At 41.6% G+C, this 16,555-nt stretch overlaps 1 protein-coding gene across 2 annotated transcripts in view; it reads right to left on the reverse strand.

Moving 5' to 3' along the window:
* Positions 1-6,741: 6,741 nt before the first annotated feature.
* The window catches only part of MAP2K6 (mitogen-activated protein kinase kinase 6), a 128,696-nt gene continuing 118,882 nt past the window's right edge, over positions 6,742-16,555 (reverse strand). The window contains exons 12-13 of one of the 2 annotated variants that reach the window (XM_029212416.1): positions 14,281-14,396; positions 6,742-7,476 (exon numbers count right to left, since the gene is read on the reverse strand). In XM_029212416.1, the coding sequence (XP_029068249.1) occupies positions 14,319-14,396 (78 nt within the window). In that variant the 3' untranslated portion in view covers positions 6,742-7,476; positions 14,281-14,318. Of the gene's footprint in view, positions 7,477-14,039; positions 14,397-16,555 lie in introns of those variants that run through there. The other variant, XM_029212415.1, reaches the window with a different exon arrangement.

The following is a 16,555-nucleotide window of genomic DNA, read 5'->3' on the forward strand; positions in this document are numbered from 1 at the left end:
AGGGTTATTTTTTCCCTTCACGATACTTCCTTTCAATAATCCTGCAATGAAAAAAAAAAAGGGAGGGGGATGGAGCTGTATTTAACCAAACATCAGATTGCTGATATATTTAAATACAATTTCACACATATATTCCTCCATCCAATATAGATATTCTACTTTATAAATCTGGTGATCACTTCCTGAGGCATCTTTTGTCTGTAACATGGGGTAAATGTTGAAAGCATTGCAACGACATTTGAGGTCTGACAACTGAAACTTCAAAATTGGATGAGCTGGATAGACCAAGACTCCTTCTCAAGCTACAACGTGAATATGAATCACCTGGGGATAGTATTGCCCTCCAGGTTCTTCCGTGGGTTGTCAACAAGCTCCCAGACGATGGCATTGAAGAGCAAGGTCCCAGGAGGCAAATTCTAGGGTAGGGCAGAGCTTCTCCAAACTCGCATGGCCACCTCACGTCTGAAAAGGGATTCCAGAGCTAATGCCCATTGGGTGCGTGAGGATTGGTTTTGCTTGTAGAGTTCTAGCTCTGACTTCATGAAGAGTGCCCACCAGACCAACTGGGAAGTTTGCTCTTGCCTTTTCCTGGCATTGTATAATCATTATACCAAAACTGCAAAAAGGTTGTGTTTTGGGTTTTTTTTTTTAAGCAACCTTTTGCTTCTTAGAGGCAGATTCTGGTTCCGTGTCCTTACACTCTGTCCTTTTTCTTTAAGTTCTTCACGCTGCTACCTTCCTCTGGATATTCATAAAAGAGATTTCTTACACTCCAGCTTATTTCTTGAATGACCACCAGGACACCATTGTGTGAGCAGAGGCCCCAGCACTAGACGTTTCTGATTTAAGGCTGGACCTTAAACTAAGAGATGAGAGAGGTGAGCACCAGAATAATGGAAGGAGAGAGCTGTGTTGAGGCAAAGTGAAACCTTTGTTGATATTCAGCACTAGGGAAAGTGTTTGAGGCCCTTCAGCTCTTTACAACTCTCCCAAAACAATCAGAAAGAAAGAAAGAAGGCCTTATCCCCATCAAAAGAAACACATTTTAACTATCTCATGATATGTTAAGGTATGGAATGGCTGTAAATTCCTGTGGAAATGGAGAAATGGGTAAAATAACTTTCATATGTGATGCCTGAGAATCTTGTGTGTGTTCATGCTGTTCCCCTTCACACACCTCCACCCCTTAGAGGAACTTAAAATTCCTAAAGCCAAGGAAGGCCCATCACCTAAGAAAGATGATGGACTGCAGCAATCTTAATACACTCCAGGGGGAGAAGGACTTCAAAATCAGCATAAGAGAGTGTGTTGTCATTGGAAAGTCATTTGAATGATGTCGGCAGAAGTAAGGTGAGCCCTCCACTTGGTATTCCAACAGCCTGTAGAAGGGATGTAAATCTGAGGTGAAATACTAGGGACTTCTAAAAGAGTCAACTCCTGATTCAGCAACGCCAACTTGTTTAAGCAACAAGCAAGAGAGAGGTGAGTGTGTGCCTCCAGATGGCAATTGGTGATCCGCTCAAACTGTTAACATTAAGATCTAGCAATTCTTCTCTAAACTGGAGTAATGTGGATACAAGTCAATTAGGTCTAGCCACTCGGTTTACAGGAGAAATCAGAGAACTCTGCAGACCCATCCCTGTTCACCTGTAATGTAATAACATGTTCTTTCCCAGAACATCTACATTACAGGCAGCGGCACTACCCAAAGGTGTAAGACAAATTTCCTAATATTACATGCATTACGTATAGGACCAGGAAAAACTCAAATAACTAGATGGGCTACTGTTCACCATTGTTCAGTGTCAGGAACACATGGAAGCCAGAAAGTCTTGGTCTTCATCTCTTCATTTCAGCCATCTGGACTCATCCCCACCACAAGCCATCTGATTTTAATAATGAAATAATGGCCTTCACTTCTAACCTAGGAATATCGAGTCTGAAGTTCCCTGAAGATGAAATGCCTTTCTAATGAGTCTTCAAGACTGTGATGCTGTTGTTTTGTTATGTTTTGTTCCATATGTTTTGGAAGTGGGGTAGTATGGATGAGAGAACAAGAGAATATAGAGTTCCAGCAAAGCTTTTACCTGCAGGGCATTTACACATAAAAGCAGCATTTCAGGAACAAAGGATTTCCACAAACAACCCAATTAATATAGATTCACTGCCCTTTTTGAAATGTCTTTTATTGGTTGTACATTTTCCTGTGAGATCAACACACCCTTTCTTTTGAGGCCACCCGGCTCCTGCAGACTTAGTTCTTTGTCCTAGCCATGAACACAGGGCAAGCACTTTGACGGAAAGAGGTGGCGGGCTGTCATTTGACATTGTCACTATCTCCTCCATCTTCATCACGTTATTGAGTCAGTTCATAGATGGACCCGACATGGAAAACAACACCCCTGGAGTGAAGCCTTACACACACGAGCACAAACATCCGGAGACCAGATACAGTGTCTGCAGCCCGTTCTCAGCAGCCGTAGGAAACCGAAGAGTATCCTGAGATAGGAAATCAGTGTCAGCTCTTCATCCACAGAGGAGTCCAAGTGTGACCTAATCTCCCGATTTCATTTTCCTTTGAAAATTCTCAGTTTCCTTGAGGTGGTGGGAGGGAGGCCAGAGCGGTTGCCGTACAAGCCACATAATAATCACGTGGTTCGACACCTCAGCCATTTCCTTGGTCAAAAACACAGATTCAAAGAACTGTTCCGCGGCACATCAGAACCTTGTTCTTCGTTTCCTGTGCTCTCAGATCAGAAAGGGTGGGGGGGGGCGGATTTTAAAGTTATGCCTTGTGCACGATAGTCTGATTGGAAATTTCACCACTGAATGACCTATGTCAGAGAAAATTACTCCCACCTTTGGCAATTATTATAACTCCTTATTTACTGACTGCTAGGGGCCAAGCATCCAGGCTATGAAGTATGCCCACCAATGGTATTTACATGAAAAGATGAATTTCTCAAGAATAAGGACCTAGGACAGGTGGCTTCTCCCAATATGAAAAACAACCGTGACCTCTTTAAAGCCACTTTATCCCTCAATCCAGGATATTTCTGGTAACTCTATTAAAACTTAACCTACGTCAACGCTAATACTTGCATCTACCTCAAGTCCTGTGCATTAGCTTCCAGGAACGAACTTTTTGGCCAGCCCAGTATTTCCTTGGTTTCGAGATTTTGAGATAACATCACCAATTACAATAAGCGGTAGTTTAAATGAAAACAACAACAGCAGTGCACACAACCTGGGTAACAGGAAAGCTAAGCTAAAATGAAGATGCCTGCCCCGCCCCCACCAAAGCTAACACGGGAAAGACAACAAAAGGTACACGTCCCCTCAAAACAGGTATTTTTAAATACAATACTGAAGCTTTGGCTGGAAGTTATCAATTGATATTCATAATTCCCCTTTCCCTATACAATGGTTAGGAAGGTTTTCCCCTTAAGGAAGCTGCCGCACACATTTCCATGTAGAAAAACACACACAGAGTTAAGGATAGACCCCCAAGTTCTTCTTTCCTTCTTCATCTCACAAGCAAAAAGTCCCCAAGGCCAAAACGTAGATGTAACATGCACCTCAAAGGCATGGAAACATTCTACCCACAGTCTTCAGAGGTCTTTACTGGATAAACTTACAATGAACTGCATACTTTACAGCCCAGCCCACCTCAGCCATAAAGAAAAGATATGGCAATCCACAAAGAAGAGATGAGTTTCACCAGGAAAGGTAGCAGTATGCTCTACATGGCAGGAAAGATGAGGGAATCCACAAAATGGGAGTCAGTCTTCTATTTCACACTCTCCAGAGACACAGAGCCAGAGGCGGGTTTCGAAACCTCTCCGATCTCCTTTCAGAATCTATCAGGTTCCAGGAAGAGATAGCAGGGCCTCCTAATAACCAGCACCTAGAATTACTTCCTTCTAGCATCAAGGGATTGTAAAGACCAGGCATGTTTCCACTTGCCCAACAGCTGTCTTTACAATAAACATGGCTTAAAACCAAAGTTGGGGTGCAACACAGGAAAACAATCAATCATATATACAAATAAAAAAGGCCTCTCATAAAATTCACACAAGGTAAGAAAAAGGTGTTTTGTTTTTTTTTTCCATACGAAGACCAGATTAATAAATGAAAGCAGCATTTTCAGCAGTAAAACTGAGGCACAAAGGAAGCTGGGGAACCCCACTTATCAAACTAAAGTTCTTGTAAAGTTCAATTCCATATAGTAGGTATATATCTAGCATCTCATCAATATTTTCACAAAATATATAGAAAAATGTTCATGTATTTAAATAAACAATTTGAACTATTGATATACCCCAACCCCTCTTTCAGCTTTAAATGACCCCACGTGATGATTCCGTAGTGTAGGAAATATGTCCCAATTGTGGAAGTTAATTACAGAAGGAAAACATTTTTCCTCTAAAAATACCTATTTTATTAAAACATCACTTCATCATTCCAGTTCGTAGAGAAAAGTCACTCCACTCAGAAAATAAATTTGAGACTAGAGAATAAAACAAACACATGGATAAGGTGACGGATAAATTGTCTGAATTTTCTTAATCGAGCCTCCTCGGGTGGCTCTGCGAACGCGACAAATTGTTGCCACATGTAACTTTTTGACACAGATAGTTGTTCTGAAATGGCTGCTGCGGAGCCCCAGCTGTTAAATTTGGTTTGATGGCAAAGGTACCGCTGTCAGGATTCACCGCAGATTTTTGATGAGTGTGCGGACGGCACCTGATACGATCCGTTCGATGTCTGACTGTTCCCTTACGCTCCATTCACGACAGATACACTGTCTCAGTTTCCAGCTCCCACGGGCCACCCTGGGACCCACTCCTGTTCTCCACCTGCAGCCTTTGTAAAACCCAGCAGTGGTGACCTTCAGCTTGAGCCTCAGAACGCACGCACCCTTCTCCGTGCTAACACTGTCCAAAGAGCTTTATTTTTTTCCTGTGTGTCAATGAACAAAAATGACAGTTCCCGCCTCTGCAAATGTAGAAATTTAGAAATTCCACTGCCCATCAAGATCCCAGTGACAACACTTCCTTGTCACTGAGATCAGGTTACCCTCAGCCACTTTACAGTAGTAACCAACTTAAGGATCTGTAGGCACGGCCGTCACAGGTCAATGTCTACGCTTTCTTTCAAATGATTCATGCTTGAAAATGAACATACATGACCCTCTCTTGCCCTTCTGCTTCCAAGTCCTGTTGGCATACTCCAGACAGCAAACATCAGGGACGCACAGATATTGTTGAAGACACAGCTCCCAGATTCTTGGGCTATTTGTGGTCCTCGATGGGTCATTTCATCCTAGGTTCCCAAGGCTTTAATAGCCACAGAGACTTCCAGTTAAAGGGAACGATATTGACAGCCAAATATTCTGATTGGAGTTTGACAGGGGTTTCAGATAGGCAGGGTTGACCTTTATCACACTCTCTTCCCTCCCGCTTCGACGAGACCCCTCCCCCCCCCCCCCAGAAGCACCAATGAATATAGTCTGGAAACAACTTCTGTGCCCTTAACTCTTACCTCCCCGAGAATTGAACATACAGTAGGCCACTTGAGATCAGAAGAAAAGAAAATAGAACAACCACTTCTTCCACACTGCTTCTGAAAATTCAAACTAGCTTTTTTTCTTTTAACTATAAATTCTAGCTCTTCTGGTGAAGACCTGTAGTGTATTTCTATGAACATTCACAGTTCTCTGCATTGTGAAAAAAGTATGCTCATCAGATAACCTTTGGTGTCCACCTTTCTTAAAAATGTTTGCCCCCGGAACTAAACGTTAGGGGGCTCGGTTTTGTGTTCATTTTTCTTTACCCAGAAGGCAGCTGATAGATGGGTTGCATACTCTCAAAATGCTTTATCACCCCTCTAATCATGTACCTTTTTTTCTGGGTGCCATCAGTTTAAATGGTCTCTGTAGAATCAGTAACACTAGGGAAACAAGAGAAAATTCTCTGATATCCAAATCTATGCCACTTTCTGAATCCTCTTATAGTTCAGTATTTTGAAGAAAAAAATAATAATAAAGGCTTGGCTTTTTGATAGGTTTTCCCATAGGAGATCATCTTTATAGTATTACTGAAAATAAATTAAGGGATATATCTGTCTGCTTCTCTTATCAGCTTGCTCTTCCATGGGGTGCCAGCCCTTTGCATTTATCTTTTCTTCGAGCCCCCAAGCACAATTTCACAACACTGTTCAGCCTGAAACTACAAAGTCCGATGACAATCCCCTAGGGCAGTGGCTTGACTTGCTGTATTGAAATAGCTTGCAGGCTCCAATACAAACACTGGTAGTGACCAAATGATGCTAATTGTTCATTTCTGGCCAGAGTAGAATGTGACTTTGGAGGAAGACGTAGCCAACCCAGCTGCTCTTCTTTAAAGGCCAAATGGAAGTTTTATTATAAGGTCTTATATTGTGAATGAGAGCTTTGCTACAAGTTCTCTTAGCTGTCCCTCACCATTTCACGATCTGAGAACAATAGAGTCCACGTAGGCAAGACCAGTGCAAAACTGCTGATTCTGACTTTTGATATATGAAAATGGTTGGATCACTTCCTTTCCACAGAAGTGTTAAGTCAGCCCAGTTCATCTGTAACCGGCAGAGGAATAACAAGCAAATGCACTCAAGAAAAACAGAAAAGACCCTGATGGCCTGGCCGAAGCCACAGACCCTGGGGATTACTTAGGAAGTTCTGTTTTGTTTTGTTTTTTCCTATATTAAGACACAAGTAAGTGCCTAAACTGCCCCGTGCTTTCCCTGAACTCATCTCCAAGTCATAAGAGCGTTAGCCTCACTCCTCGAAAGAGACCTTGAAACCCGAAATGCAAAAGTGTGTCAGGATTAAGTGTCCACAGAGACATATGTCCATACTGACAACTGTAAGAAGGAAATACAATGCAAATCTCCCAAAATCCAACTGTAAACTCCCAAGAATAAAGGGCTTGATATCCTAGTTCAAATGACAAATACAAGTGATGTCAAGATACTGACAGTCCAAGGGAACAAGGCTGGATATTTTTAAATTCTGTTAAGACATGTTTGTGTTATGAGGTGCTATCGGCTTCTTTTTAGAGAAAAGAATCCCTATCACAAAGTCCTTGACCTTGCTTTATGTTTTTTTCTGAGGCCCAGTTCTCTTCCCTCAGTTCTCTTCCCTCAGATACAGAAAAGGCTTTTAGAGAAATGTTGCTTGCAAAAGGAGTTTGGGTCAGGAACTGAAAAGAATAAACCCCAGCTGAAGTCTTGATTCCAAATGGCTCCATTAGAAAACCTGCAATGGTAGAATGATATTTGTAGAGCTGTAAACACAGACTCTCTAAACCTCAGAAAACTGACACATCTTCTTTGCAGAAACCAGGAACAGGTGGTGAGTGATGTATTTGGTGGCAACATGCTTCCCCCAGAAGGATAGTTTCATTTTGAAGGCTCAGGAATTCAGGTTTTATTTCCCTAGGTGAAGAGAAAACATTCTTTTAGGTAAATTACCAGATCAAATACTTAAATATGCTCCCATGAGGAGTTTCCGGGTGTCATTTTAAGTGTACTTTATGTTTGCCCGATGGTGTAGCAGGGAAAAAAAAAAAAAAGTTTCTGAATAGTAAAGAGACTATAGCTTTAAGGAAGATGTGTTGTCCTGGAAGAAAAAAATAAGAGACAGCTTAGGTAACTGGCAGACTGTTATTTGTATAGCATTCTGTACAGCAAAGAGGATAATTACTGACAGAAGCAAAGCAAATTATACAGTTGTTACAGTCCCATGGAGAAAACAGAGCTTTCACCGAGGGCTGTGGAGCCCAGAGATTCAAGCAAGGCTGGCAACCCAAGACAGTCACATCAGAAAGGAGGCGTCCAGCATAGACCCCTTGAAAAAGGAGGAAGGTAAAGCGGTCTCCTCTCTCCAAGCCCAGGGACAGCACTCAAGGGGTAGGTCTGCGTCTCCTATAGCGCTAAGTCTACCTGAGAACAAATATTTTGACCCCAAACTATTCTTTATCACTCTCTTCAAAGACAGCCGAACAGATGAGGTGGATGACTTGGAAGATTTTAAGAATTCTATCTACCTTCTACTTCTGAGGTTAAAGTGGCCTCCCAGCTTCTCAAATCCTGATGCAGTTCAGGAAGAAGGAAAACCGGATGATTTGTGTCTGAGTTCATGATTCTCCTTGCACATGAATCACACCACAAAGAGGAACAAAATGCAAAGCTAAGAGACAAGAATGCAGTGAATGTCTGGGAGAAGTGTGCCTTTATTTCCATGTTACGAAGTAAGTTATTGCATAGAAATGCAAAAGGTGGATACTCAGTTTAATCTGAAGAAAATTGTCCCATTGGCTTCCAGAGCAGAATACTTACCTGAGGAAATTAAGAGGCAATTTTCATGGGATTGAACAGTCCCCATCTTTTCAGAATTCATTTTCCTATGTCCACCTTCCTAATCTGCCTCAACAGCAGTTGAGCTAAACACTAAATGGAAGAACTCTATACATAGAATTAATCAATTGCAGTTTTGTATTTGATGGTCTAGAACAGGTTATGGAAAACCATGGCCTGGCCCATTGCCTGATTTTGTAAATAAAGTTTTATTGGAACACAGCACTGTGCTCATCCATTTACATATTGTTTATGGATGCTTTCACTCTCTGACAGCAGACTTGAATCGTTGCAACAGAGACTGCATGGCACACAAATCCAGAAATATTTACTATCTGGCCCTTTATACAGAAAAAGTGTGCCAACCCCTGGTCTGGGGTGTCACAGTCCACATTCTACAGAGCCAGAAGTTATTGATCATATGGGATTGTACTCTACTCCCCTCTCCCACAACGAAAAATGTTTGCAAAACTATGTACAGTGTACATTTTCCTAGGGAAAAGGTCCTAGCTTTCAACAGAGTCTCAAAGCAATCCAGAGTACCCCACTTAAAGCCAAAGAAAACCAAAGAGTATCCTTAGCACATTAAACAGTGCTACACACACACACACACACACACACACACACACACACACACACACACAAGAGGAACATGGACCTTCTACAGTAAAATACCTTTTGTCCGTTCTATCAGGTTTGGTAACTTCCTCTTCCTAGATTTTACTCTGGCATTTTTCCATCTGAATATGTAAATCATCAGGGGTTGGATTGAAAACTGCATCTTCTACTTGCTAATAAAAATGGAAGATTCCTTTAAGCTAGGAAATCTCCCTTTAAGTCATAGACATTAAGAAGGCAAAATCCCCAGCACAGTAGAGGTTTAATTCATTTTACTAGATCTGACCACCAGCTCCAATGAATTTTATGAAAATAAGAATCCTTCAAGGTCAGAGGGCGTTACATAGCTAAAAAAGCATTGGGGTTGGGAAGTCAAGAAGTAGGTATCCACTGCACTTTCAGGCCAAAGATAAAGTGTTTTGTTCGACACCTTTGGGAGAAACAGAGTAGTTTCCCTGAGCAGAGCTGGTGAAGCCTCTTGGTCAACAAAAGCATTTTTAGAGTTAAACTGCAAAAACATTCGCCCCTCTCTGCCTCCTTTGTGATTCTGTTTCAAAGACACTAAATCAACTGCATTAGCAGAAAACAGTGCCTCTTTAGCCTCAAGGCTGACCTCCTCCAGTGCTGGGGCAAAGGAATGTTTCACTTTCTAGACCATGACATCAGGGTCGCAGGGCTGACGAACAGCAAAGAAGGGTAGGGCCTCAATTAAAAACCTAATCAATGAGAGGCAAGCAGCAACAATAATGAGACACAAAAGTGAAGTCGTACAGAGGACTGAGTAACCAAGAGTTGCGTTTTCAGGGTCACGAACTGCAGACAGAACAAAAAAAACCATACACCTGTGGTTCCCAAACTGTGTGCTGAGACACCCTGAGACTCCACAGAAAACTCCTAGGGACACAAGATATCATAACTTTTCAAGGGAACCACAGCGGCATCTGTAGGACATCCTGCAAACTACTACAATTAAGTTGTGTAGACCTCGTATGGGAGGATGTGCACAGGTTATATGCCAATATTATACCATTTTATAAAACGGAATTGAGCATCCATGGATTTTGGTACCCATGGGGTGTCCTGGAACCAGTCCCCCAAGGGTACCAGGGACAACTGTGTAAGTCCTCCAACTTTGCTCTTTTACTTCAGAACTGTTTGAGCTATTACGGATCTTTTGTGCTTCTATATAAATTTTAGAATCAACTTGTCAATTTATATATTTTTCAAACCTGCTGGAATTTTTATTGAGAGTGCGTTGATTCTATAAATCAATTTGGAAAGAACTGATATGAAAACAATGTCTTCCAACGCAGGAACACAATATTTCGTCCCATTTATTCAGGTCTCCTTCATTTCTCTCTGAAGCATTGTATAGTTTTCACTGTTCAGGTGTTGTGTCTATTTTGCTAAATCTGTCCCTAAGCATTTTGAGGTTTTTGATGCTCCTGTAAATGGTACTGTTTATTGTCATTTCAATTACCGACTTCTCCTTGCTAGTTTAATAAACTGTTTTAACATGAAGAAAAAAAAAGTTTTGTGGACCTAACGACTTAATAAATGGAACTATTAAGTATTTCTTTTGGCCTAGGGCACCGTGGAAGAAGTTACTAAGACAATCAATGGCACCCTGAACAGAGGGTGTTTGGGAATCTCTGGCATATACATTTTTGGGTTAGGCTTGGAGGGTATACAAGCACGGTAAAAGACAGACAGTTCTGAGCTGTACACACACATACTCATTTTCCATCTCAGACTGTGTAAGCAAGAGAGAAGCGGTGTATGTAACCAATTTGTTCTGATTACATCAGTGTGACCAAACACAGACACTGGAAGAACGGCCGGTTCTTCCACATCGGGGCTGATAGAAGTAGCCAGCTGGGAAACTGGGGTCTCTCTGATATTTCATCATGACGTACACACATCTGTGTGATTTCCTTCCCCTTTAGTCACCACTGGGGAGGCTCTACACTTACTCCGGGGAGGTTGACTTTGCTTAAAAACGAGCACGTGCTTTTTTGAGAAATCTACATTTGAAATTATCTTCAGAGCCAATGCATGGTCTTCTAAAAAGACATTTAAAAGTTGTCAATGGTGAAACTCCAGCTCTGAGGGCAAATTTGACTTCTAGAAGTTGCCAAGCACAGCTTGGTGCTAAGTCTGATACACAAGGTGGGTAAAACAGAGAGGAAAATACCTGGTAAGGATTTTTGTAAAAACAAACAAACAACTAAGGAATAATTATAAAATGATGATTCTACATGTAACACGTATGGGGGAGGAAGTGGATTCTGAAGCCTTTTCTGAAAGAGAAGTGGCCAAGATATTTAGTAGCATTATTCACATAAATAATCCTGAAAGTGTTTCCTCTGAAGGGCAATCCTTACTGATACACGCACGTAAACGGCAATTGTCCTAAAAGTCATTCACATTGCTTTTCTGGCATACCTCTGAAGCCAACAACATATAGAGAAATGGGTATTTTTATCAACATAAAGACAATATATAATGTGGGTAATTATATCACACCAAATCAAATACATTTGTGGAAAAAAGAGCATGATCTCTTTTATAGAGATATATTGACTTTCTGATACGTTGATAATTATAGGCAAGGCTAATATTCAGATGGTCCATGCTGGTAGCACATGAAATATTTTGAGTATCATCCCTGGACAGGGATTTCTTCTCTCTCTCTCTCTACACACACACACACACACACACACACACACACACACACACACACGTATGTACGTATGTACAGGAGACTCCCAACTTACATCAACTTAAATATAGTTTATGCATCTCTATATTTATTTTAAAATTAGTTGTTTAGAACTTATAACACAGTTCTAAAAAAAATCCTAAACTTTAGACTTGTAAGGCTATCAGGCCATTCTACTTTAGTATGTAAGATACCTAATCACCATGTAGAACATCGTTTCTATGGGGAAAAGGTATCCCAAATTTCAAATCAGTATTCCATCTGTCTCCTTAGGGGGTAGTAGACCATGCTGTCAACCTTGCTGCACATCAGAATCACAGTAGTGGCCTGTGAAAACTGCCTGCTCCCAGGTCCTACCCTGACCAGTTAAGTGAGACTCTCTCTGGGGCCTTGGCATTAACAGCATTCACAAGCTCCCAGTGATGCCAGTGTACACCAGGGTTGAGAACCATTGACTAACCCCTCTCCCCGGGTGTACTTGTTTTGGGATTCCAGGCCCCGGGCTCACAGACTGGAGATGGGTACACATGAGACACACAGTTAGTTAAGAAAATTTCAAAGTAGAAATCACACTGAACGAGAGGTAAGAGTAATCTGACCCAGACCAGATAGATGTCTTGCTTTACATATTTCACCAAAAACTGTCATGAAATGGCCTCAGATATTTTTCTGCTACTTTCTTTTCTCAGAAGATGAATGAATACAGTTTTGATTTTTTTCTCTGGGTCTCAAAGAGAGTAACTTCCAGATTTAGAAAGAAGGGTAGGAAAGTGAATGGCAATAATAACTGGGATAATACCCTTTTTTCTGGCTGGAGAAAGATGAAGACCGGGGTAGCATCAAAGCAGATGAATTTGATGTTTATCAAACAGGTATGTCTTGGAACTGAAGATGAAGAAGTGTATGGACGAGCCATACCCTCTCTGGGCATGAGCTGGATGCCAAGAACAAGGGAAACATGCAAAGAGAGAAAAAGATAGGATTGCACTTCACAATCTAAAAGGGGAAAAAGCGGAGTATTCAAGGGAGCAGTCTTTTCTCCATATTTGTGAATTTGAGGCAAAGAAAGGAACAGAGTGTGTTCTTTTTTCTTTTAATAAAAATTCTCTGCCCTTGTGCTGCAAGAGTGCCTTTGTACTAACACAGTGTTTTCCTGGTGGTTCTCAGTCGTATTTTCCCTGTGAACCACTTCACTCTTTGACCTTTGAGGAACCTCAAGCCCCAGATCAGAGAACCCGTGGGTGTATCTGGCCATGAGAAAGAGCTTTTGTTGCCTCGTCCGCCTGTTAGGAGTCCACCATGGAGCTGGCCTCCCACCGTGGAACGATCCACTGCTGAAGAAGGACGTGCCTTGAACTCGGCCTGTGGAAATGTGGCCTCTATTTCCAGGAATTCATTCAACCCTTCCCATTATCTTCTCACCTTATCAGAGAACGACTCACTGCCTTTAATTTTCTTCTACTGCAGCCCTTGCATTTATAGTAAGGCTTCTTCATTGAACAGAAAACGAAACCAAAAAAAAAGCAAGAGTACAGTAACAACAAAGGCAATCCTTGGGGCTTATACATCGTAGGAGGGGGAAAAGCAGAGGAAGGCACTGATTCTCTGTGTGGTATGACGTATTTCCCCTTAGGACTGACAAACGTCCTCCTTAGATGGTATTTATAGATATTAGACGTTATTTATAAGAGCCATTTGGCAGAATTTGTGACATCAAATACAAACATACACATGCGTGCGCACGTGTAGAAGGATAGACAGATGATAGAAAATCACATCACAAATCACATTCCATTAATAGTGTAACACAAATATCAAGAGAACCAAATCTGTGACTCTTTGAGCTGTGATAAAAGTGATTTTATGTTTTCCAAAATTGGGAAAAGAGTATGACCAGGATACCTTGCCACTTCACCAGAAAATGTGGTTATTCCCCAGGATGGAGCAGAAATTTAGGAACACGGCAGCAGCCACAACAGCTGGGACAGATACTTCACAAGAGCTCCTGGTGGATACTTTTATAATACTCTTAAAGATGCACATTAAATAACTTCTTCTGGACCACAGACACGACTGAACTTAAAAAATGAAAAAGCCTATAAATACTGCCAACCCAATCTTGTCTTTTGTCTCTCCCTCCTTGCATAAAATGGAATCTTTTCAACCAAGCGCTTAAACATAAATATTAAAATAATAAGTGGGACAAACCACAGATCTACTTACAATTTCATCACCACTGTAGCACCTTTTTACCAGGGCCAATGCATTCATTTTGTAAAGAACAAGAGAAGTCTGAAAAGCCTAAGGACTCATATGATACATCATTAAATATTTAATCACCTTTTTTAAGTCCTAAGCCTTTATCATATTTCTTCCATCTAGACAGTTCATTCTATACTATAGATTCCAAGGCCCCCTTTGGAGGGGAAAAAAAAAAAAAAGAAATGGGGAGAAAAAAACCTTCTGAGAGGCAGGGTTAAATTATCTCAAAGATGAGTTTCTATTGGCGCTTTAGTGAACTTGCTTCACCCCGTTAAACCCACCAATCCACAGGAGGGTCAACTGATGGAGTCCATTGTTTTTAGTCTCCAAGAATCGATTTTACAAAAGATGCCACGTCTGTCGCTTTGGATTCGTGTAGGGTGAAAAATGGATGTTGCTGGTAGAGAAAAGAAAAATACCTGATATTAATACCTGTCACTGACAATGCATGAGATTACCAAGTTAACAGATCTGGTTAGTCAACAAATTAAGTACCCCTATCAGGGCTAAACTGGACTCTTCCTACCCCCTCCCAAACCAAGTACACATTTAGTGATGCTAACTTTCTTTTTTTAATTGGAGAATAATTGCTTTACAATGTTGTGTTAGGTTCTGCTGTACAGTGAAGTGAATCAGCTCTATGTATACATATATCCCCTCCCTCTTGGACCTCCCCCCTCCCAATCCCACCCTTCTAGGTCATCACAGAGCACGGAGCTGAGCTCGCTGTGCTCTACAGCAGCTTCCCACTAGCTGTGTATTTTACACATGGTAGTGTGTTTATGTCAAACCGAATCTCCCAGTTCATCCCGCCCTCCCCTGTGCAGACTTTTTAAAGATATTGCTTAGCTGCTGCTCCTCCCATTTTGGTATATATTTCCATGACAGTGTATCCACTGCTTTAAAATACACACACGTAACTAGCTATACACATCCATCCCTGGTAAAATACAAGGAATAGCAAAGATGGTCCAAGGCTCCGATTTACAAATAACCCTGTCCCTTACAAAGTAATTTTTAGACAGATACAGTAGTAAAATAATTAGAAATTTCAGAGGCTTATGTACATTTCAGTTCTCAAGAAATGGGTGGCAGAGTGAGAAACCAATTTTTAAAATACCAGGAGAGGTGGTTTGGACTGAGACAGTTAACAATGCTACTTTTTAAGCCACATCTACAAGTGATACATATGTCTCTCCATGATGATTTGATCCATTTGGAAAATAATGTAGCCTGCCCAACTCGAGGTATGGGCAGAGAAAATTCAACTTGGAATTTAAAAACTGAAAAGCAAAAAAATGGTCTCTATTCATGCAGCTCCGATTAAGTAAACTTTACACCAAGTCTTGTTCTTTGCTGGGGGAATAAGCACGGTCCAATACAGGAAGCCACACGTTTCAAAACAATTCTGAAGGAAAAGAAGCCATTTGCTCTGCAGCAGGGCAGTCCTCCCCAAATTGCTCAATTTTGTTACAGGAAGTGCCTGGCCGTCACACTGGAACCTTACACCTCTAGTTAGTAGACACGTCAGCTCATGATCCACAGTCTCCCAGTGGAAACAGAACCAACCGAACAAACCAAAAAGGACAGTTCCTTCAGGTAGAACCTAGTGCCACATGCCCCCGAGCTAGGAGGGCCCTCTCCCTGCTTGTCTGGGGGCATTGTTCTCAAGGACTAGTTGAATAGCTAAATATGAGCGTTTTTGCACGCAGACATGCGGATGACTCACTCGGTTTCCCCTGACTTTGAGGATTTTAGTTTACAACTTTCATGTTGCCTAGCTGTAGGTTTTCTAATTATATTTGTTTTAAACCTGACAGCAGAGGGCTGGATGAGTCAGCCCTGTGGGAAACTGAATGCCCACCCGTGGAAGTTTTAGAAAACAATGCAAATGGGAAAGGAACAAAGAAATAAAGCCCCAAAGAAGGTAGGTGATCACCATTAAGTATCATGACTGAAAAAAAAAGAGGTTTTCTGCCTTTGCCCATCTGAAGATACAGGTTGGGTGCTGCTCCAGAGTTTCATATCCATGGGACTAACTGAAGCTCTAGGTGCTGGGCCCTTCCTCTTGAGCTCCTTGGATAAATAAATAGAAGCATTACTTTTGATTACTAACCACTTACACAGCACACTTACCAAGTGTTTTACCATCATGCTTATTAGCTTTCCCACATCATCTTGACACTTAGAGATCATTTTATGTCCTTTAAAGCTTTTTGCTATCAAAACAGGACACGTCAAGCCTTGGATTGTCTCAGCGACTGCTTTCAGTGCCTGCCAGTCCTGTCCTACCTCTGGTTCTGCTGGTGGTTCTTAGCTCAGTGTACGTAGCCCGGGTCTGTGATTGAATTCAATAACCTGACCTGGAGCCTTAAAAAACAAAAAATCCTCAGGCATCTTTCAGCTTATTCTCAGGCTGGGAAAATGCTGTGAGAGCCAGAGGGCAGGGGCAGGGGAAAGCAGGCGGGCATGCGAAAATGGAAAGTGTGGCTCGTCTTCTTGTGCGGGTTTTGAGGCTGTAAAAGGTTGGGAGGGAACCAGTCCCTTCTATAAGCA

Source organism: Monodon monoceros, unplaced genomic scaffold, assembly GCF_005190385.1.
Source record: "Monodon monoceros isolate NGI ecotype Baffin Bay Population unplaced genomic scaffold, NGI_Narwhal_1 Super_Scaffold_9, whole genome shotgun sequence".
NCBI classification, from domain to species: Eukaryota; Metazoa; Chordata; class Mammalia; order Artiodactyla; family Monodontidae; genus Monodon; species Monodon monoceros.